Genomic DNA, 23,886 nt, shown 5'->3' with positions numbered 1-23,886 from the left:
TAGTTCTTAGTGAAATGGACACAGGTAAAAGGAGAGCACGCTCGGTGTCGAGCTTGTAGAACCGAAATATAGCCCCACTTCATTTTCGGAGTAAACGAGTAGCCAAGACCGCCTTACGCGCATCGTGATTTTGAGCATCTTTGGCTCGATTTGCCGGAATTCGGGCAATATTTTCCAGTCCCGAGGACTCTATGTTAACTCCTGATGAACTTAGTTTTCAGTCATATGTACACAGGCAAAAGGAGCGCACGCTCGGTGTTGAGCTTCTCGGCCGAAATATAGCCCCACTTCATTTTAAGACTGAAAGAGTAGCCGAGACCGCCTTACGCGCATCGTGATTTTGAGCAACTTTGGCTCGATCTGCCAGAATTTGGGAAATATTTTCCAGTCCCAAGGACTCTAAAGTAACTCCTGATGGCCTAAGATGTCAGTGAAATGGACACAGGTAAAATTAGCGCACGCCCGGTCTCGAGCTTCTAGGTCGAAATATAGCCCCCCTTAATTTTAAGACTGAAAGAGTAGCCGAGACCGCCTTACGCGCATCGTGATTTTGGGCCACTTTTGCTCGATTTCCCGCAAGTTGGCGAATAATTTAAAGTCCCGGGGACGCTAAACTAACTCCTCATTTCCTTGGTTTGCAGTCAAATGGACACAGCAAAACTTTTTGAACGCTCACTTTCGAGCTTGTGGGCCTAAATATAGCCACACTTCACTTTAAGACTAAAACAGTAGCCGACACCGCGATCCGCGCATCGTGCTTTTGAGCAACTTCTGCTTGCTTTCTTGGAACTTGGGGAATATTTTCCAGTCCCGGGGACTCTAAACTAACTCCTGGTGGCCATGGTTTGCAGTGAAATTCACACAGGACAAGTTTTTGAACGAACACTTTCGAGCTTTTAGGCCGAAATATAGTCCCACATCACTTACGACTTAAAGAGTAGCCGAGACCGGCGTGCGCGCATCGTGATTTTGACCAACTTCGGGTCGATATTCCGGAACTTGGGGGATATTTTCCAGTCCCAGGGACTCTAAACTAACTCTTGATGGCCTTGGTTTGCAGTGAAATGGAGACAGCAAAAGTTTTTGAACGCGCACCTTCAAGCTTCTGGGCCGAAATATAGCCCACTTTACTTTAATACTGAAAAAGTAGCCGAGACCGCCTTACGCGCATCGTGATTTTGACAAACTTCGGGTAGATTTCCCGGAACTTGCGGGATATTTTCAAGTCCCTTGGACGCTAAACTAGGTGCCGATGGCCCTGTTTTGCAGTGAAATGGACACAGCAAAGCTTTTTGAACGCTCACTTTCGAGCTTGTGGGCCGAAATATAGCCATACTTCACTTTAAGACTGAAACAGTAGCCGAGACCACGTTTCGCGCATCGTGATTTTGATCAACTTCGGCTCGATTTCCCGGAACTTGCGAAATATTTTCCAGTCCCGGGGACTCTAAAGTAACTCGTGCTTGTCTTGGTTTGCAGTGAAACGGAAAGAGAAAAAGTTTTTGAACGCATACTTTCGAGCTTCTCGACCGAAATAGAACCCCACTTCACTTGAAGACTGAAAGAGTAGCCGAGACCGCCTTACGTGCATCGTGATTTTGAGCAACTTCGGCTCGATTTGCCGGAACAAAGGGGATATATTCCAGTTCTGAGAACGCTAAACTAATTCCTGAGGACCTTGGTTTGCAGTAAAATGGACCCAGCAAAGCTTTTTGAACGCTCAATTTCGAGCTTCTGGGTTAAAATATAGCCCCCCATTACTTTCACACTAAAAGAGTAGCCGAGACCGCCTTACGTGCATGGTGATTTTGACAAACTTCGGGTTGATTTCCCGGAACTTGGGGGATATTTTCCAGTCCCGGGGACTCTCAACTAACTCCTGCTTGTCTTGGTTTGCAGTGAAATGGACACAGCGAAAGTTTTTGAACCCTCACTCTCGAACTTCTGGGCCGAAATAGAGCCCCATTTTACTTTAAGACTGAAAGAGTAGGGCAGACCGTCTTGAGCGAATCGTGATTTTGACCAATTTCGCCTTTATTTCCCGAAACTTGGGGCATATATTCCAGTCAAAGGGACTCTACAGTAACTCCTGATGGCCTTGGTTTTCAGTGAAATGGACAGAGCACAACTTTGGAGCTTCTGGGCAGAAATATAGCCCCACTTTACTTTAAGACTGAAAGAGTAGATGAGACCGCCTTACGCGCATCGTAATTTTGACGAACTTCGAATGGATTTCCCGGAACTTGGGGCATATTTTGCAGTGTCTTGGACGCTAAACTAAGTCCTGATGGCCTTGTTTTGAAGTAAAATGGACACAACAAAACTTTTTGAACGCTCACTTTCTAGCTTGTGGGCCGAAATATAGCCACACTTGACTTTAGGACTGACACAGTAGCCGAGACCACGTTACGCGCATCATGAATTTAATCAACTTCGGCTCGATTTGCCGGGACTTGGGGGATATTCTGCAGTCCCGGGGACTCTAAACTAACTTCTGATGGCCTTGCTTAGCACTGAAAGTGACAGAGCAAAACTTTTTAAACACTCACTTTCGAGCTTCTGGGCCGAAATATAGCCCCACTTCACTTTAAGACTGAAAGAGTAGCCGAGACCACCTTACGCACATCGTGATTTTGACCAACTTCGGCTCCATTTACCGGAACTTAGGGGATATTTTCCAGTCCCGAAGACTCTTAAGTAACCCCTGATGGCCTTGGTTTGCATTGCAATGGAGACAGCAAAACTTTTTGAACGCTCAGTTTTGAGCTTCTGGGCCGAAATATAGCCCCACTTCACTTTAAGACTGAAAGAGTAGCCGAGACCGTCTTACGCGCATCGTGATTTTGACCAACGTCTTCTCGATTTTCCGGAACTTGGGAAATACTTTCCACTCCCGGGGACTCTAAACTAACTACTGATAGCCTTGGTTTGCAGTGAAATAGACACAGTAATTTTTTTGAGCTTTGAGCTTGTGGGCCGAAATAGAGCCCCACTTCACTTTAGCCTGAAGGAGTAGCCGACACCGCCTTAAGCGCACCGTGATTTTGACCAACTTCGGCTCCATTTGCCGGAACTTGGGGGATATTTTCCAGTCCCGTGGACTCTAAACTAACTCCTGATTGTCTTGGTTTTCAGTGAAATGGACACAGCGAAACTTTTTGAACGCTCACTCTCGAGCTTCTGGACCGAAATATAGCCCCACTTCACTTTAAGACTGAAATAGTAGCCGAGACCGCCTTAGACGCATCGTAATTTTGAATAACTTCGGCTTGAGTTGCCAGAACTTAAGGGATATTTTTTAGTCCCGCGGACTCTAAACTAACTCATGATGGCCTTGGTTTTCAGTTAAATTGAGAGAGCAAAACTTTTTGAACGCTCACTTTCGAGCTTCTGGGCCGAAATATACAGCCACGTCACTTTAAGACTAAAAGAGTATAAGGTCGTAATACTAGCAATAATGATAAATATTGCATAAAACGTACAACAGTTTTTAAAGACATGTTTCGGCATGCTTATACCATCTTCAGTTTAATAGAGTGACTAATGATACGTGACACAAGTTATATACTACAAAATATGAATAAATTATTTACAATATGCATTACAAAACAGTGGAAACGGAAATTACAGAGTTAAAAAGGTGTTGAAGTGATGTAACTGTTTGTTAAGGTCAGGTTTGTTCTTACTAATATAAAAGGCTTCTTTAAGTTTAAGATCAATAGAGCTATTCGCTGAGTCTAAGATGCGAAAACAAGAAGGTGTGTACATGTCCCTGCATGAAGAAAATTGAGAAAGATGTTTAAAAATATGCGAGTTTTTATCGCTTACTGTATGTTCTTTAATCCTGGTAGAAAAATGGCGACTGGTTTCACCAATATAACAGGAATTACATCCCGCACAAGTAAATTGATAAACTACCATGGATTTTAGAGCATCAGGAGTACGATCTTTAAAACTGAACATATTCTTGATTTTGAAAGAAGTAAAAACTAATTTGATATTAAGATCCGTTTCACAAAAACGTTTAAGTAATTGCCGTAGTTTGAGTTCCGTTATTCTAGAGTACTGGCCGATAAAAGGAAGCTTAAAATAGCGTATATTGTTTTCATCATTAACGTTGCGGCTTTTTTGATCAGAAGGCTTGTTAAGATACCGCTTGAAGGTTTTTTCAATGATGTGTGAAGGAAACGAGTTACGTTTTAGAGTGTCCGAAAGCTTGATCAGATCGTTTTCAAAACCGGAAGAAGTGTTGTTGATTTTATAAGTTCGGTCAATGAGAGTACGGACAAGGCCAATTTTATAGCGAAACGGAGTGAAACTAAAAAAAATTGTTAAGAGACCAGTGTAGGTTTTTTTATGAAAAACTGAAAAAACGCAGTCATGCGAAGAGTTGTCAATCAGAACATCCAAAAAGGAAAGTTTACCGTCGTTCTGTTTCTCGAAAGTAAATTTGATGTTGGGATGTTGAGAATTGATGAATTCAAAGAAAGACATGGCATCCCGCTCATTTTTAAAGACGCAAAAAGTATCGTCAACATAACGCCTATAGAGTAAGATGTCGGCCTTGTTAAAATTATTTAGCCATGTTTCTTCGTGAAATCCAAGAAAAAGATTAGCTAAAATAGGTGCTAAAGGGGAGCTCATAGCTACCCCATCGACTTGATCATAAAATTTACCATTGAAAAGAAAATGAGTCTCGGATGTGGCAAATGAAAACAATTTCTTAAGGTCGGGTTTTTTGATGGAAAATTTGGGATGACGTTTCAAAATAAGGTCAACGGCAATATCGATAGTTTCATTTAGCGGAATGTTTGTAAAAAGGCTTTCAACATCGAAGGAAATAAGGAACTTGTTGTTAAAATCGAAACTCCTGAGCTCTTCAACAAAAGAAAAGGAATCCTTAACCGAATATTTATCAGGCAAAAGCGGAACAAGAAGAGAACTTAAGTACTTAGCTAAATTAAAATTGTAAGCTCCAATAGAGGAGAAACCAGTCGCCATTTTTCTACCAGGATTAAAGAACATACAGTAAGCGATAAAAACTCGCATATTTTTAAACATCTTTCTCAATTTTCTTCATGCAGGGGCATGTACACACCTTCTTGTTTTCGCATCTTAGACTCAGCGAATAGCTCTATTGATCTTAAACTTAAAGAAGCCTTTTATATTAGTAAGAACAAACCTGACCTTAACAAACAGTTACATCACTTCAACACCTTTTTAACTCTGTAATTTCCGTTTCCACTGTTTTGTAATGCATATTGTAAATAATTTATTCATATTTTGTAGTATATAACTTGTGTCACGTATCATTAGTCACTCTATTCAACTGAAGATGGCATAAGCATGCCGAAACATGTCTTTAAAAACTGTTGTACGTTTTATGCAATACTAAAAGAGTAGCCGAGACTGCTTTACGCGCATCGTGATTTTGACAAACCTCGGCTCGATTTCCCGGGACTTGGGGGATATTTTGATGTCCCGGACACTGTAAACAACCTGCTGATGTGGCTTGGTTTGCGGTGAAATGGACACAGCAAAACTTTTTGAACTTTCACTTTCGAGCTTCTGGGCCGAAATATAGCCCCAGTTCACTTTAAGAATCAAAAAGTAGCCGAGACTGCTTTACGCGCATCGTGATTTTGACAAACTGCGGCTCGATTTCGCGGAACTTGGAGGATATTTTGATGTCCTGGACACTGTAAACAATCTGCTGATGTGGCTTGGTTTGCGGTGAAATGGACACAGCAAAACGTTTTGAACTTTCACCTTCGAGCTTCTGGGCCGAAATATAGCCCCAGTTCACTTTAAGAATCAAAGAGTAGCCGAGACCGCCTTACGCGCATCGTGATTTTGACAAAATTCGGCTCGATTTCCCCGAACTTGGGCGATATTTTCCAGTCCCGAGGAGTCTAAACTAACTGCTGATGGCCTTGGTTTGCAGTGAAATGAACACAGCAAAACTTTTTTAAACTTTCACTTTCTAGCTTCTCGGGCGAAACATAGCCCCAGTTCACTTTAAGAATCAAAGAGTAGCCGAGACCGCCTTAGGCGCATCGTGATTTTGACAAAATTCGGCTCGATTTCCCCGAATTTGGGCGATATTTTCCAGTCCCGAGCAGTCTAAACTAACTCCTGATGGCCTTAGTTTGATGTGAAATGGACGCAGGAAAACTTTTTGAACGCTTAGTTTCGAGCTTCTGGGCCGAAATACAACCGTACTTCACTTTAAGACTGAAATAGTAGCTGAGACCTGCTTACGATTATCATGATTTTGACCCAGTTCAGCTCGATCTCCCGGAACTTGGGGGATATTTTCCAGTCCGGGGGACTTTAAACTAACTCCTGATGGCCTTGGTTTGCAGTTAAATGCATAAAGCGTAACTTTTTAAAGGTTCACTTTCGAGCTTCTGGGCCGAAATATAGCCCCACTTTACTTTAAGACTGAAAGAGTAGCCGAGACCGTCTTACGCGCATCGTGATTTTGACCAACTTCCGTTCGATTTCCAGGAACTTCCGGGTTATATTCCAGTCCCGGGGACTCTAAACTAACTGCTGATGGCCTTGGTTTGCAGTGAAATGGACACAGCACATTTTTTTTCAACGCTCACTTTCGAGCTTATGGCTCGAAATAAAGCCCCACTTAACTTTAAGACTGAAAGAGTAGCCGAGACCGCCTTACGCGCATCGTGATTTTGGGATACTTCGGCTCGATTTCCCGGAAATAGGGGGATATTTTCCAATCCCGGGGACTCTAAACTAACTCCTGATGGCCTTGGTTTCCAGTGAAATGGACATAGGCACACTTTTTGAACGCGCACTTTCGAGCTTGCTGGCCGAAATATAGCCCTACTTCTTTTTAAGACTGAAAGAGTAGCAGGGAGCGCCTTACGCGCATTGTGATTTTGAGGATCTTCGGCTCGATCTGGCGAAACTTGGGAGATATTTTCCAGTCCCAAAGTCTCTAAACTCACTCCTGATTGTCTAAGATGTGAGTGAAATAGACACAAAAATTTTTGAACCCTTACTTTCGAGCTTCTGGAGTTAAATCTAAGCCTACTTTACCTTAAGACTGAAAGAGTAGCCGAGACCCCCTTAAGCGCATGGTGATTTTGACTAACTTCGGGTGGATTTCCCCTAACTTGGGGAATATTTCCAGTTCCTTTGACGCTAAACTAAGTCGTGATGGCCTTGTTTTGCAGCATAGCCCCACTTCATTTTCGTAGTAAACGAGTAGCCGAGACCGCCTTACGCGCATCGTGATTTTGAGCATCTTTGGCTCGATTTGCCGGAATTCGGGCAATATTTTCCAGTCGAGAGGACTCTATGTTGACTCCTGATGAACTTAGTTTTCAGTGATATGTACACAGGCAAAAGGAGCGCACGCTCGGTGTTGAGTTTCTCGGCCGAAATATAGCCCCACTTCATTTTAAGACTGAAAGAGTAGCCGAGACCGCCTTACGAGCATCGCGATTTTGAGCAACTTTGGCTCGATCTGCCAGAATTTGGGAAATATTTTCCAGTCCCAAGGACTCTAAACTAACTCCTGATGGCCTAAGATGTCAGTGAAATGGACACAGGTAAAATTAGTGCAGGCCCGGTCTCGAGCTTCTAGGTCGAAATATAGCCTCCCTTAATTTTAAGACTGAAAGAGTAGCCGAGACCGCCTTACGCGCATCGTGATTTTGGGCCACTTTTGCTCGATTTCCCGCAAGTTGGCGAATAATTTAAAGTCCCGGGGACGCTAAACTAACTCCCGATGACCTTGCTTTGCAGTTTAATGAACACAGCAAAACATTCTGAACGCTCACCTTCGAGCTTCAGTGCCGCAATATAGCCCTACTTAAATTTAAGACTGAAAGAATAACCGAGAGCGCGTTACGCGCATCGTAATTTTCATCAACTTCGGCGCCATTTCCTGGAACTTGGAGAATATTTTCCAGTTTCGGGGACTCTAAAATAACTCCTGATTGCCTTGGTTTGCAGTCAAATGGACACAGCAAAACTTTTTGAACGCTCACTTTCGAGCTTGTGGGCCTAAATATAGCCACACTTCACTTTAAGACTGAAACAATAGCCGAGACCGCGTTACGCGCATCGTGATTTTGAGGAACTTCTGCTCGCTTTCCTGGAACTTGCGGAATATTTTCCAGTCCCGGGGACTCTAAACTAACTCCTGATGGCCATGGTTTGCAGTGAAATTCACACAGCACAAGCTTTTGAACGAACACTTTCGAGCTTTTAGGCCGAAATATAGTCCCACATCATTTACGACTTAAAGAGTAGCCGAGACCGGCGTGCGCGCATCGTGATTTTGACCAACTTCGGGTCGATATTGCGGAACTTGGGGGATATTTTCCAGTCCCAGGGACTCTAAACTAACTCTTGATGGCCTTGGTTTGCAGTGAAATGGAGACAGCAAAAGTTTTTGAACGCGCACCTTCAAGCTTCTGGGCCGAAACATAGCCCACTTTACTTTTATACTGAAAAAGTAGCCGAGACCGCCTTACGCGCATCGTGATTTTGACAAACTTCGGGTGGATTTCCCGGAACTTGGGGGATATTTTCCAGTCCCTTGGACGCTAAACTAGGTGCCGATGGCCTTGTTTTGCAGTGAAATGGACACAGCAAAGCTTTTTGAACGCTTACTTTCGAGGTTGGGGGCCGAAATATAGCCATACTTCACTTTAAGACTCCAACAGTAGCCGAGACCACGTTTCGCGCATCGTGATTTTGATCAACTTCGGCTCGATTTCTTGGAACTTGCGAAACATTTTCCAGTCCCGGGGACTCTAAAGTAACTCGTGCTGGTCTTGGTTTGCAGTGAAACGGAAACAGAAAAAGTTTTTGAACGCATACTTTCGAGCTTCTCGACCGAAATAGAACCCCACTTCACTTTAAGACTGAAAGAGTAGCCGAGACCGCCTTACGTGAATCGTGATTTTGAGCAACTTCGGCTCGATATGCCGGAACTAAGGGGATATATTCCAGTTCCGAGGACTCTAAACTAATTCCTGATGGCCTTGGTTTGCAGTAAAATGGACCCAGCAAAACTTTTTGAACGCACAATTTCGAGCTTCTGGGCCAAAATATAGCCCCCTATTACTTTAACACTGAAAGAGTAGCCGAGACCGCCTTACGTGCATCGTGATTTTGACAAAGTTCGGGTTGATTTCCCGCAACTTGGGGGATATTTTCCAGTCCCGGGCACTCCCAACTAACTCCTGCTTGTCTTGGTTTGCAGTGAAATGGACACAGCGAAAGTTTTTGAACGCTCACTCTCGAGCTTCTGGGCCGAAATAGAGCCCCATTTTACTTTAAGACTGAAACAGTAGGCGAGACCGTCTTGAGCGAATCGTGATTTTGACCAATTTCGCCTTTATTTCCCGAAACTTGGGGCATATATTCCAGTCAAAGGGACTCTACAGTAACTCCTGATAGCCTTGGTTTTCAGTGAAATGGACAGAGCACAACTTTGGAGCTTCTGGGCAGAAATATAGCCCCACTTTACTTTAAGACTGAAAGAGTAGATGAGACCGCCTTACGCGCATCGTAATTTTGACGAACTTCGAATGGATTTCCCGGAACTTGGGGCATATTTTGCAGTGTCTTGGACGCTAAACTAAGTCCTGATGGCCTTGTTTTGAAGTAAAATGGACACAACAAAACTTTTTGAACGCTCACTTTCTAGCTTGTGGGCCGAAATATAGCCACACTTGACTTTAGGACTGACACAGTAGCCGAGACCACGTTACGCGCATCATGAATTCGATCAACTTCGGCTCCATTTCCCGGGACTTGGGGGATATTCTGCAGTCCCGGGGACTCTAAAGTAACTTCTGATGGCCTTGGTTAGCACTGAAAGTGACAGAGCAAAACTTTTTAAACACTCACTTTCGAGCTTCTGGGCCGAAATATAGCCCCACTTCGCTTTAAGACTGAGAGAGTGGCCGAGACCACCTTACGCACATCGTGATTTTGAGCAACTTCGGTTCGATTTACCGCAACTTGGGGGATATTTTCCAGTCCCGAGGACTGTTAGGTAACCCCTGATTGCCTTGGTTTGTATTGAAATGGATACAGCAAAACTTTTTGAACGCTCACTTTTGAGCTTCTGGGCCGAAATATAGCCCCACTTCACTTTAAGACTGAAAGAGTAGCCGAGACCGTCTTACGCGCATCGTGATTTTGACCAACGTCTTCTCGATTTTCCGGAGCTTGGGAAATACATTCCACTCCCGGGGACTCTAAACTAACTACTGATAGTCTTGGTTTGCAGTGAAATAGACACAGTAATTTTTTTGAGCTTTGAGCTTGTGGGCCGAACTAGAGCCCCACTTCACTTTAAGACTGAAGGAGTAGCCGACACCACCTTAAGCGGACCATGATTTTGACCAACTTCGGCTCGATATGCCGGAACTTGGGGGATATTTTCCAGTCCCGGGGACTCTAAACTAGCTCCTGATTGTCTTGGTTTTCAGTGAAATGGACACAGCGAAACTTTTTGAACGCTCACTCTCGAGCTTCTGGACCGAAATATAGCCCCACTTCACTTTAAGACTGAAAGGGTAGCCGAGACCGCTTTGGGAGCATCGTGATTTTGACCAACTTCTGCTCGATTTACCAGAACTTGGGGAATATTTTCCAGTCCCGGGCACCCTAAACTAACTTTTGATAGCTTTGGTTTGCAGTGAAATGCACACAGCAAAACTTTTTGAACGCTCACTTTCGAGCTTCTGGAGAGAAATATAGCCCCACTTCACTTTAAGACTGAAAGGGTAGCCGAGACCACTTTGGGAGCATCGTGATTTTGACCAACTTCAGCTCGATTTACCAGAACATGGGGAATATTTTCCAGTCCCAGGGACGCTAAACTAACTCCTTATGGCCTTGTTTTTCAGTCAAAGAACACAGGAGAACTCTTTGAACGGTCACTTTCGGGCTTCTGGCCCGAAATATAGCCCCACTTCACTTTAAGACAGAAAGAGTAGCCGAGACCACTTTAGGGGCATCGTGATTTTGACCAACCTCGGCTCAATTTTCCGGACCTTGGGGCATACTTTCTTGTCCCGGGGACGCTAAACTAACTCCTGATGGCCTTGGTTTGCAGTGAAATGAACACAGCAAAACTTTTTGAACGCTCACTTTCGGGCTTCTCGCCCGAAATATAGCCCCACTTCACTCTAAGACTGAAAGAGTAGCCGACACTACCTTACGCAAATCGTGATTTTGACCAACTTCGGCTCGATTTCCCGGAAGTTGGGGGATATTTTCCAGTCCCGGGGACTCTAAACTAGCTCCTGATGGCTTTGGTTTGCAGTCAAATAAACACAGGGAAACTTTTTGAAGGCTTACTTTCAAGCTCCTGGGTAGGAATAAAGCCTCACTTCACTTTAAGACTGAAACAGTAAGCGAGACCGCCTAACGCGCAGCGTGATTTTGACCAACTTCGGCTAAATTTCCCTGAACTTGGGGGGATATTTTCCAGTCCCGAAGACTCTTAAGTAACCCCTGATGGCCTTCGTTTGCATTGAAATGGATACAGCAAAACTTTTTGAAGCTCACTTTTGAGCTTCTGGGCCTAAATATAGCCCCACTTCACTTTAAGACTGAAAGACTAGCCAAGACCGTCTTGCTCACATCGTGATTTTGACCAACGTCTTCTCGATTTTCCGGAACTTGGGAAATATATTGCAGTCCCGGGGACTCTAAACTAACTCCTGATGGCCTTGGTTTGCAGTGAAATGGACACAGCAAATTTTTTGCAGCGCTCACTTTGGAGCTTCTGGGCCGAAATAGAGCCCAACTTCACTTTAAGACTGAAGGAGTAGCCGAGGCCGCCTTAGGCGCATCGTGATTTTGACCAACTTCGGCTTGAGTTGCCAGAACTTAAAAGATATTTTCCACTCCCGGGGACTCTAAACTAACTCATGATGGCCTTGGTTTGCAGTGAAATGGGCACAGCATAACTTTTTGAACGCTCACTTTCGAGCTTCTGGGCCAAAATATACAGCCACTTCACTTTAAGACTGAAAGAGTAGCCGAGACCGCCTTACGCGCATCGTCATTTTTACCAACTTTGGCTCGAGTTCCCAGGAAACGGGGAATATTTTCCGGTACCGGGGACCCTAAAGTAACTCCTGATTGCCTTGGTTTGCATTGAAATGGAGAGAGCGAAACTTTTTCAACGCTCCCCTTCGGGCTTCTGAGCCGAAATATAGCCCCACTTCAGTTTAAGACTGAAAGAGTAGCCGAGACCGTCTTAGCGCATCGTGATTTTGACCAACTTCGGCTCGATTTCCCGAAACTTCGGGGATATATTCAAGTTGCAAGGACTCTAAACTAACCCCTGATGGCCTTGGTCTGCAGTGAAATGGACACAGCAAATTTTTTTGAACGCTTACTTTCGAAATTCTGGGCCGAAATATAGCCCCACTTCACTTTAAGACTGAAATAGTAGCCGAGACCGCCTTAGACGCATCGTGATTTTGACCAACTTCGGCTTGAGTTGCCAGAACTTAAGGGCTATTTTTTAGCCCCGCGGACTCTAAACTAACTCATGATGGCCTTGGTTTTCAGTTAAATTGAGAGAGCAAAACTTTTTGAACGCTCACTTTCGAGCTTCTGGGCCGAAATATACAGCCACGTCACTTTAAGACTAAAAGAGTAGCCGAGACTGCTTTACGCGCATCGTGATTTTGACAAACTTCGGCTCGATATGCCCGGACTTGGGGGATATTTTGATGTCCCGGACACCGCAAACAATCTGCTAATGTGGCTTGGTTTGCGGTGAAATGGACACAGCAAAACTTTTTGAACTTTCACTTTCGAGCTTCTGGGCCGAAATATAGCCCCAGTTCACTTTAAGAATCAAAGAGTAGCCGAGACCGCCTCACGCGCATCGTGATTTTGACAAAACTCGGCTCGATTTCCCCGAACTTGGGCCATATTTTCCAGTCCCGAGGAGTCTAAACTAACTCCTGATGGCCTTGGTTTGCAGTGAAATGAACACAGCAAAACTTTTTGAACTTTCACTTTCTAGCTTCTCGGCCGAAATATAGCCCCAGTTCACTTTAAGAATCAAAAAGTAGCCGAGACCGCCTTACGCGCATCGTGATTTTGACAAAATTCGGCTCGATTTCCCCAAACTTGGGCGATATTTTCCAGTCCCAAGCAGTCTAAACTAACTCCTGATGGCCTTGGTTTGCAGGGAAATGAACAAGGTAACACTTTTTGAACGCTTATTTTCGAGCTTCTGGGATGAAATATAGCCCCACTTCACTTTAAGACTGAAAGAGTAGGCGAGACCGCCTTACGCGCATCGTGATTTTGAGCAACTTCCGCTCGATTTTCTAGAATTTTGGCGATATTTTCAAGTCCCGGGGACTCTACACTAACTCCTGATGGCCTTGGTTTGCAGTTACATGCACAAAGCGTAACTTTTTAAAGGTTCACTTTCGAGCTTCTGGGCCGAAATACAACCGTACTTCACTTTAAGACTGAAAGAGTAGCCGAGACCGTCTTACGCGCATCGTGATTTTGACCAACTTCCGTTGGATTTCCCGGAACTTCGGGGATATATTCCAGTCCCGGGAACTCTAAACTAACGGCTGATTGCGTTGGTTTGCAGTGAAATGGACACAGCACATTTTTTTGAACGCTCACTTTCGAGCTTCTGGGCCGAAATATAGCCCTACTTCACTTTAAGACTGAAAGAGTAGCCGAGACCGCCTTACGCGCATCGTAAGTTTGACCAACTTCGGCTCGATTTCCCAGAAGTTGGCGAATATTTTCAATTCCCGGGGAAGCTAAACTAACTTCCGATGGGCTTAGTTTGAAGTGAAATGGACACAGCAAGACTTTTTGAACGCTCACTTTCGAGCTTATGGCTCGAAATATAGCCCCACTTAACTTTAAGACTGAAAGAGTAGCCGAGACCGCCTTACGCGCATCGTGATTTTGGGATAGTTCGGCTCGATTTACCGGAAATAGGGGGATATTTTCCAGTCCCGGGGACTCTAAACTAACTCCTGATGGCCTTGGTTTCCAGTGAAATGGACACAGGAACACTTTTTGAACGCGCACTTTCGAGCTTGCTGGCCGAAATATAGCCCTACTTCTTTTTAAGACTGAAAGAGTTGACGGGAGCGCATTACGCGCATTGTCATTTTGAAGATCTTCGGCTCGATCTGGCGAAACTTGGGAGATATTTTCCAGTCCCAAAGTCTCTAAACTCACTCCTGTTTGTCTAAGATATGAGTGAAATAGACACAAAAGCTTTTGAACCCTTACTTTCGAGCTTCTGGAGTTAAATCTAAGCCTACTTTACCTTAAGACTGAAAGGGTAGCCGAGACCCCCTTAAGCGCATGGTGATTTTGACTAACTTCGGGTGGATTTCCCGTAACTTGGAGGATATTTCCAGTTCCTTTGACGCTAAACTAAGTCGTGATGGCCTTGTTTTGCAGTGAAATGGAGACAGCAAAACTTTTTAAACACTCAGTTTCGAGCTTCTGGGCCGAAATATTGCCCCAATTCACTTTAAGACTGAAAGAGTAGCCGAGACCGCCGTACGCGCGTCGTGATTTTGACCAACTTCGGTTAAATTTCCCGGAACTTGGGGGATATTTTCCAGTCCCGGGGACTCTAAACTGACCCCCGACGTCCTTGGTCTGCAGTAAAATGGACACAGGAAAACTTTATGAACGCTCACTTTTGAGCTTCTGGGCCGAAATATAGCTCCACTTCACTTTAAGAGTGAAAGAGTAGCCGAGACCGCCTTACGCGCATCGTGATTTTGACCAACTTCGGCTCGATTTCCCGGAACTTGGGGGATATTTTCTAGTCCCGCGGACTCTAAAGTAACTCCTGATGGCCTTGCTCTGGAGTGAAATGGACACAGCACAACTTTTTGAACGCTCACTTTCGAGCTTCTGGGGGGAAATATTGCCCCAGTTGACTTTAAGAATGAAAGAGTAACCGGGACCGGCTTACGCGCATCGTGATTTTGACCAACTTTGGCTCGATTTCCCGGGAAATGGGGGATATTTTCCGGTACCGGGGACTCTAAAGTAACTCCTCACTTCCTCAGTTTGCATTGAAATGGACACAGCACAACTTTTTGAACGCTCACTTTTGAGCTTCTGGGTCGAAGCATAGCCCTACTTCACTTTAAGACTGAAAGACTAGCCGAGACCGCCTTACGCGCATCGTGATTTTGGGCTACTTCGGCTCGATTTCCCGGAACTTGGGAGATAATTCCCAGTCCCGAGCACTCTAAACTAATTTCTGATGGCCTTGGTTTTGAGTGAAATGGACACAGCCAAACTTTTTGAGCGTTCACTTTCGAGCTTCTGGGCCGAAATATAGCCCCACTTCACTTTAAGACTGAAAGAGTAGCCGGGACCGCCTTACGCGCATGGTAATTTTGTCGAACTTCGGCTTGATTTCCTGGGACTTGGGGGATATTTTCCAGTCCCGGAAGCTCTAAACTAACTCCTGAATGCCTTGGTTTTTAGTGAAATGGACACAGGTAAAAGGAGCGCACGCTCGGTTTCCAGGTTGTAGGCCGAAATATAGCCCCACTTTATTTTAAGACTGAAAGTGTACACGAAACCGCCTTAAGTGCATCGAAATTTTTAGCCACTTGGCTCGATATGCCAAAAAGTGGGGGATATTTTCCAGTCCCGGGGACTCTAACCTTACTCTTGCTGGCCTTAGTTTTCAGTAAAATGGTCACAGGTAACAGGAGCGCACGCTCGGTGTCGAGCTTCTAGGCCGAAATGTAGCCCCAGTTCATTTTAAGACTGAAAGAGTAAACCAAACTGCCGTACGCCTATCGTAAATTTAAGAAAGTATGGCGCAATTTGCCGAAACTTGGAGGATAGCTTCCAGTCTCGAGGACTCTAAACTATCTCCTGATGGACTTAGTTCTTAGTGAAATGGACACAAGTAAAAGGAGAGCACGCTCGGTGTCGAGCTTGTAGAACCGAAATATAGCCCCACTTCATTTTCGGAGTAAACGAGTAGCCGAGACCGCCTTAGGCGCATCGTGATTTTGAGCATCTTTGGCTCGATTTGCCGGAATTCGGGCAATATTTTCCAGTCCCGAGGACTCTATGTTAACTCCTGATGAACTTAGTTTTCAGTGATATGTACACAGGCAAAAGGAGCGCACGCTCGGTGTTGAGCTTCTCGGCCGAAATATAGCCCCACTTCATTTTAAGACTGAAAGAGTAGCCGAGACCGCCTTACGCGCATCGTGATTTTGAGCAACTTTGGCTCGATCTGCCAGAATTTGGGAAATATTTTCCAGTCCCAAGGACTCTAAACTAACTCCTGATGGCCTAAGATGTCAGTGAAATGGACACAGGTAAAATTAGCGCACGCCCGGTCTCGAGCTTCTAGGTCGAAATATAGCCCCCCTTAATTTTAAGACTGAAAGAGTAGCCGAGACCGCCTTACGCGCATCGTGATTTTGGGCCACTTTTGCTCGATTTCCCGGAAGTTGGCGAATAATTTAAAGTCCCGGGGACGCTAAACTAACTCCCGATGACCTTGCTTTGCAGTTTAATGAACACAGCAAAACATTCTGAACGCTCACCTTCGAGCTTCAGTGCCGCATTATAGTCCTACTTAAATTTAAGGCTGAAAGAACAACCGAGAGCCCGTTACGCGCATCGTAATTTTCTTCAACTTTGGCGCCATTTCCTGGAACTTGGGGAATATTTTCCAGTTCCGGGGACTCTAAAATAACTCCTGATTGCCTTGGTTTGCAGTCAAATGGACACAGCAAAACTTTTTGAACGCTCACTTTCGAGCTTGTGGGCCTAAATATAGCCACACTTCACTTTAAGACTGAAACAGTAGCCGAGACCGCGTTACGCGCATCGTGATTTTGAGGAACTTCTGCTCGCTTTCCTGGAACTTGGGGAATATTTTGCAGTCCCTGGGACTCTAAACTAACTCCTGATGGCCATGGTTTGCAGTGAAATTCACACAGCACAAGTTTTTGAACGAACACTTTCGAGCTTTTAGGCCGAAATATAGTCCCACATCACTTACGACTTAAAGAGTAGCCGAGACCGGCGTGCGCGCATCGTGGTTTTGACCAACCTCGGGTTGATATTCCGGAACTTGGGGGATATTTTCCAGTCCCAGGGACTCTAAACTAACTCATGATGGCCTTGGTTTGCAGTGAAATGGGCACAGCATAACTTTTTGAACGCTCACTTTCGAGCTTCTGGGCCAAAATATACAGCCACTTCACTTTAAGACTGAAAGAGTAGCCGAGACCGCCTTACGCGCATCGTCATTTTTACCAACTTTGGCTCGAGTTCCCAGGAAACGTTGAATATTTTCCGGTACCGGGGACCCTAAAGTAACTCCTGATTGCCTTGGTTTGCATTGAAATGGAGAGAGCGAAACTTTTTCAACGCTCCCCTTCGGGCTTCTGAGCCGAAATATAGCCCCACTTCAGTTTAAGACTGAAAGAGTAGCCGAGACCGTCTTAGCGCATCGTGATTTTGACCAACTTCGGCTCGATTTCCCGAAACTTCGGGGATATATTCAAGTTGCAAGGACTCTAAACTAACCCCTGATGGCCTTGGTCTGCAGTGAAATGGACACAGCAAATTTTTTTGAACGCTTACTTTCGAAATTTTGGGCCGAAATATAGCCCCACTTCACTTTAAGACTGAAATAGTAGCCGAGACCGCCTTAGACGCATCGTGATTTTGACCAACTTCGGCTTGAGTTGCCAGAACTTAAGGGCTATTTTTTAGCCCCGCGGACTCTAAACTAACTCATGATGGCCTTGGTTTTCAGTTAAATTGAGAGAGCAAAACTTTTTGAACGCTCACTTTCGAGCTTCTGGGCCGAAATATACAGCCACGTCACTTTAAGACTAAAAGAGTAGCCGAGACTGCTTTACGCGCATCGTGATTTTGACAAACTTCGGCTCGATATGCCCGGACTTGGGGGATATTTTGATGTCCCGGACACCGCAAACAATCTGCTAATGTGGCTTGGTTTGCGGTGAAATGGACACAGCAAAACTTTTTGAACTTTCACTTTCGAGCTTCTGGGCCGAAATATAGCCCCAGTTCACTTTAAGAATCAAAGAGTAGCCGAGACCGCCTCACGCGCATCGTGATTTTGACAAAACTCGGCTCGATTTCCCCGAACTTGGGCCATATTTTCCAGTCCCGAGGAGTCTAAACTAACTCCTGATGGCCTTGGTTTGCAGTGAAATGAACACAGCAAAACTTTTTGAACTTTCACTTTCTAGCTTCTCGGCCGAAATATAGCCCCAGTTCACTTTAAGAATCAAAAAGTAGCCGAGACCGCCTTACGCGCATCGTGATTTTGACAAAATTCGGCTCGATTTCCCCAAACTTGGGCGATATTTTCCAGTCCCAAGCAGTCTAAACTAACTCCTGATGGCCTTGGTTTGCAGGGAAATGAACAAGGTAACACTTTTTGAACGCTTATTTTCGAGCTTCTGGGATGAAATATAGCCCCACTTCACTTTAAGACTGAAAGAGTAGGCGAGACCGCCTTACGCGCATCGTGATTTTGAGCAACTTCCGCTCGATTTTCTAGAATTTTGGCGATATTTTCAAGTCCCGGGGACTCTACACTAACTCCTGATGGCCTTGGTTTGCAGTTACATGCACAAAGCGTAACTTTTTAAAGGTTCACTTTCGAGCTTCTGGGCCGAAATACAACCGTACTTCACTTTAAGACTGAAAGAGTAGCCGAGACCGTCTTACGCGCATCGTGATTTTGACCAACTTCCGTTGGATTTCCCGGAACTTCGGGGATATATTCCAGTCCCGGGAACTCTAAACTAACGGCTGATTGCGTTGGTTTGCAGTGAAATGGACACAGCACATTTTTTTGAACGCTCACTTTCGAGCTTCTGGGCCGAAATATAGCCCTACTTCACTTTAAGACTGAAAGAGTAGCCGAGACCGCCTTACGCGCATCGTAAGTTTGACCAACTTCGGCTCGATTTCCCAGAAGTTGGCGAATATTTTCAATTCCCGGGGAAGCTAAACTAACTTCCGATGGGCTTAGTTTGAAGTGAAATGGACACAGCAAGACTTTTTGAACGCTCACTTTCGAGCTTATGGCTCGAAATATAGCCCCACTTAACTTTAAGACTGAAAGAGTAGCCGAGACCGCCTTACGCGCATCGTGATTTTGGGATAGTTCGGCTCGATTTACCGGAAATAGGGGGATATTTTCCAGTCCCGGGGACTCTAAACTAACTCCTGATGGCCTTGGTTTCCAGTGAAATGGACACAGGAACACTTTTTGAACGCGCACTTTCGAGCTTGCTGGCCGAAATATAGCCCTACTTCTTTTTAAGACTGAAAGAGTTGACGGGAGCGCATTACGCGCATTGTCATTTTGAAGATCTTCGGCTCGATCTGGCGAAACTTGGGAGATATTTTCCAGTCCCAAAGTCTCTAAACTCACTCCTGTTTGTCTAAGATATGAGTGAAATAGACACAAAAGCTTTTGAACCCTTACTTTCGAGCTTCTGGAGTTAAATCTAAGCCTACTTTACCTTAAGACTGAAAGGGTAGCCGAGACCCCCTTAAGCGCATGGTGATTTTGACTAACTTCGGGTGGATTTCCCGTAACTTGGAGGATATTTCCAGTTCCTTTGACGCTAAACTAAGTCGTGATGGCCTTGTTTTGCAGTGAAATGGAGACAGCAAAACTTTTTAAACACTCAGTTTCGAGCTTCTGGGCCGAAATATTGCCCCAATTCACTTTAAGACTGAAAGAGTAGCCGAGACCGCCGTACGCGCGTCGTGATTTTGACCAACTTCGGTTAAATTTCCCGGAACTTGGGGGATATTTTCCAGTCCCGGGGACTCTAAACTGACCCCCGACGTCCTTGGTCTGCAGTAAAATGGACACAGGAAAACTTTATGAACGCTCACTTTTGAGCTTCTGGGCCGAAATATAGCTCCACTTCACTTTAAGAGTGAAAGAGTAGCCGAGACCGCCTTACGCGCATCGTGATTTTGACCAACTTCGGCTCGATTTCCCGGAACTTGGGGGATATTTTCTAGTCCCGCGGACTCTAAAGTAACTCCTGATGGCCTTGCTCTGGAGTGAAATGGACACAGCACAACTTTTTGAACGCTCACTTTCGAGCTTCTGGGGGGAAATATTGCCCCAGTTGACTTTAAGAATGAAAGAGTAACCGGGACCGGCTTACGCGCATCGTGATTTTGACCAACTTTGGCTCGATTTCCCGGGAAATGGGGGATATTTTCCGGTACCGGGGACTCTAAAGTAACTCCTCACTTCCTCAGTTTGCATTGAAATGGACACAGCACAACTTTTTGAACGCTCACTTTTGAGCTTCTGGGTCGAAGCATAGCCCTACTTCACTTTAAGACTGAAAGACTAGCCGAGACCGCCTTACGCGCATCGTGATTTTGGGCTACTTCGGCTCGATTTCCCGGAACTTGGGAGATAATTCCCAGTCCCGAGCACTCTAAACTAATTTCTGATGGCCTTGGTTTTGAGTGAAATGGACACAGCCAAACTTTTTGAGCGTTCACTTTCGAGCTTCTGGGCCGAAATATAGCCCCACTTCACTTTAAGACTGAAAGAGTAGCCGGGACCGCCTTACGCGCATGGTAATTTTGTCGAACTTCGGCTTGATTTCCTGGGACTTGGGGGATATTTTCCAGTCCCGGAAGCTCTAAACTAACTCCTGAATGCCTTGGTTTTTAGTGAAATGGACACAGGTAAAAGGAGCGCACGCTCGGTTTCCAGGTTGTAGGCCGAAATATAGCCCCACTTTATTTTAAGACTGAAAGTGTACACGAAACCGCCTTAAGTGCATCGAAATTTTTAGCCACTTGGCTCGATATGCCAAAACTTGGGGGATATTTTCCAGTCCCGGGGACTCTAACCTTACTCTTGCTGGCCTTAGTTTTCAGTAAAATGGTGACAGGTAACAGGAGCGCACGCTCGGTGTCGAGCTTCTAGGCCGAAATGTAGCCCCAGTTCATTTTAAGACTGAAAGAGTAAACCAAACTGCCGTACGCCTATCGTAAATTTAAGAAAGTATGGCGCAATTTGCCGAAACTTGGAGGATAGCTTCCAGTCTCGAGGATTCTAAACTATCTCCTGATGGACTTAGTTCTTAGTGAAATGGACACAAGTAAAAGGAGAGCACGCTCGGTGTCGAGCTTGTAGAACCGAAATATAGCCCCACTTCATTTTCGGAGTAAACGAGTAGCCGAGACCGCCTTAGGCGCATCGTGATTTTGAGCATCTTTGGCTCGATTTGCCGGAATTCGGGCAATATTTTCCAGTCCCGAGGACTCTATGTTAACTCCTGATGAACTTAGTTTTCAGTGATATGTACACAGGCAAAAGGAGCGCACGCTCGGTGTTGAGCTTCTCGGCCGAAATATAGCCCCACTTCATTTTAAGACTGAAAGAGTAGCCGAGACCGCCTTACGCGCATCGTGATTTTGAGCAACTTTGGCTCGATCTGCCAGAATTTGGGAAATATTTTCCAGTCCCAAGGACTCTAAACTAACTCCTGATGGCCTAAGATGTCAGTGAAATGGACACAGGTAAAATTAGCGCACGCCCGGTCTCGAGCTTCTAGGTCGAAATATAGCCTCCCTTAATTTTAAGACTGAAAGAGTAGCCGAGACCGCCTTACGCGCATCGTGATTTTGGGCCACTTTTGCTCGATTTCCCGGAAGTTGGCGAATAATTTAAAGTCCCGGGGACGCTAAACTAACTCCCGATGACCTTGCTTTGCAGTTTAATGAACACAGCAAAACATTCTGAACGCTCACCTTCGAGCTTCAGTGCCGCATTATAGTCCTACTTAAATTTAAGGCTGAAAGAACAACCGAGAGCCCGTTACGCGCATCGTAATTTTCTTCAACTTTGGCGCCATTTCCTGGAACTTGGGGAATATTTTCCAGTTCCGGGGACTCTAAAATAACTCCTGATTGCCTTGGTTTGCAGTCAAATGGACACAGCAAAACTTTTTGAACGCTCACTTTCGAGCTTGTGGGCCTAAATATAGCCACACTTCACTTTAAGACTGAAACAGTAGCCGAGACCGCGTTACGCGCATCGTGATTTTGAGGAACTTCTGCTCGCTTTCCTGGAACTTGGGAAATATTTTGCAGTCCCTGGGACTCTAAACTAACTCCTGATGGCCATGGTTTGCAGTGAAATTCACACAGCACAAGTTTTTGAACGAACACTTTCGAGCTTTTAGGCCGAAATATAGTCCCACATCACTTACGACTTAAAGAGTAGCCGAGACCGGCGTGCGCGCATCGTGGTTTTGACCAACCTCGGGTTGATATTCCGGAACTTGGGGGATATTTTTCAGTCCCAGGGACTCTAAACTAACTCTTGATGGCCTTGGTTTGCAGTGAAATGGAGACAGCAAAACTTTTTGAACGCTCACCTTCAAGCTTCTGGGCCGAAATATAGCCCACTTTACTTTAATACTGAAAAAGTAGCCGAGACCGCCTTACGCGCATCGTGATTTTGACAAACTTCGGGTGGATTTCCCGGAGCTTGGGAGATATTTTCCAGTCCCTTGGACGCTAAACTAGGTGCCGATGGCCTTGTTTTGCAGTGAAATGGACACAGCAAAGCTTTTTGAAGGCTCACTTTCGAGGTTGGGGGCCGAAATATAGCCATACTTCACTTTAGGACTGACACAGTAGCCGAGACCACGTTACGCGCATCATGAATTCGATCAACTTCGGCTCGATTTCCCGGGACTTGCGGGATATTCTCCAGTCCCGGGGACTCTAAACTACCTTCTGATGGCCTTGGTTAGCACTGAAAGCGACAGAGCAAAACTTTTTAAACACTCACTTTCGAGCTTCTGGGCCGAAATATAGCCCCACTTCACTTTAAGACTGAAAGAGTAGCCGAGACCACCTTACGCACATCGTGATTTTGAGCAACTTTGGCTCGATTTGCCGGAACTAAGGGGATATATTCCAGTTCTGAGGACTCTAAACTAATTCCTGATGGCCTTGGTTTGCAGTAAAATGGACCCAGCAAAACTTTTTGAACGCTCAATTTCGAGCTTCTGGGCCAAAATATAGCCCCCCATTACTTTAACACTGAAAGAGTAGCCGAGACCGCCTTACGTCCATCGTGATTTTGACAAACTTCGGGTTGATTTCCCGCAACTTGGGGGATATTTTCCAGTCCCGAGGACTCTTAAGTAACCCCTGATTGCCTTGGTTTGTATTGAAATGGATACAGCAAAACTTTTTGAACGCTCACTTTTGAGCTTCTGGGCCGAAATATAGCCCCACTTCACTTTAAGACTGAAAGAGTAGCCGAGACCGTCTTACGCGCATCGTGATTTTGACCAACGTCTTCTCCATTTTCCGGAACTTGGGAAATACATTCCACTCCCGGGGACTCTAAACTAACTACTGATAGCCTTGGTTTGCAGTGAAATAGACAGTAATTTTTTTTGAGCTTTGAGCTTGTGGGCCGAAATAGAGCCCCACTTCACTTTAAGACTGAAGGAGTAGCCGACACCGCCTTAAGCGCACAATGATTTTGACCAACTTCGGCTCGATATGCCGGAACTTGGGGGATATTTTCCACTTCCGGGGACTCTAAACTAGCTCCTGATTGTCTTGGTTTTCAGTGAAATGGACACAGCGAAACTTTTTGAACGCTCACTCTCGAGCTTCTGGACCGAAATATAGCCCCACTTCACTTTAAGACTGAAAGGGTAGCCGAGACCGCTTTGGGAGCATCGTGATTATGACCAACTTCAGCTCGATTTACCAGAACATGGGGAATATTTTCCAGTCCCAGGGACGCTAAACTATCTCGTGATG

The 23,886-nt window shown here is 45.2% G+C and overlaps 1 protein-coding gene across 1 annotated transcript in view; it reads right to left on the bottom strand.

Annotated features, from left to right (window-relative positions):
- Positions 1-3,527: 3,527 nt before the first annotated feature.
- LOC145482563 (uncharacterized) overlaps positions 3,528-23,886 on the bottom strand; it is a 59,874-nt gene continuing 39,515 nt past the window's right edge. The window contains exon 2 of the mRNA XM_081461153.1: positions 3,528-4,877. Within this exon, the coding sequence (XP_081317279.1) occupies positions 3,625-4,877 (1,253 nt within the window). The 3' untranslated portion in view covers positions 3,528-3,624. The remainder of the gene's footprint in view (positions 4,878-23,886) is intronic.

This window comes from Orbicella franksi, chromosome 3, assembly GCF_964199315.1.
Source record: "Orbicella franksi chromosome 3, jaOrbFran1.1, whole genome shotgun sequence".
Classification (NCBI taxonomy): domain Eukaryota; kingdom Metazoa; phylum Cnidaria; class Anthozoa; order Scleractinia; family Merulinidae; genus Orbicella; species Orbicella franksi.
Note: the sequence above shows the minus strand (reverse complement) of the source record. Positions and strands in the feature narration are given on the sequence as shown.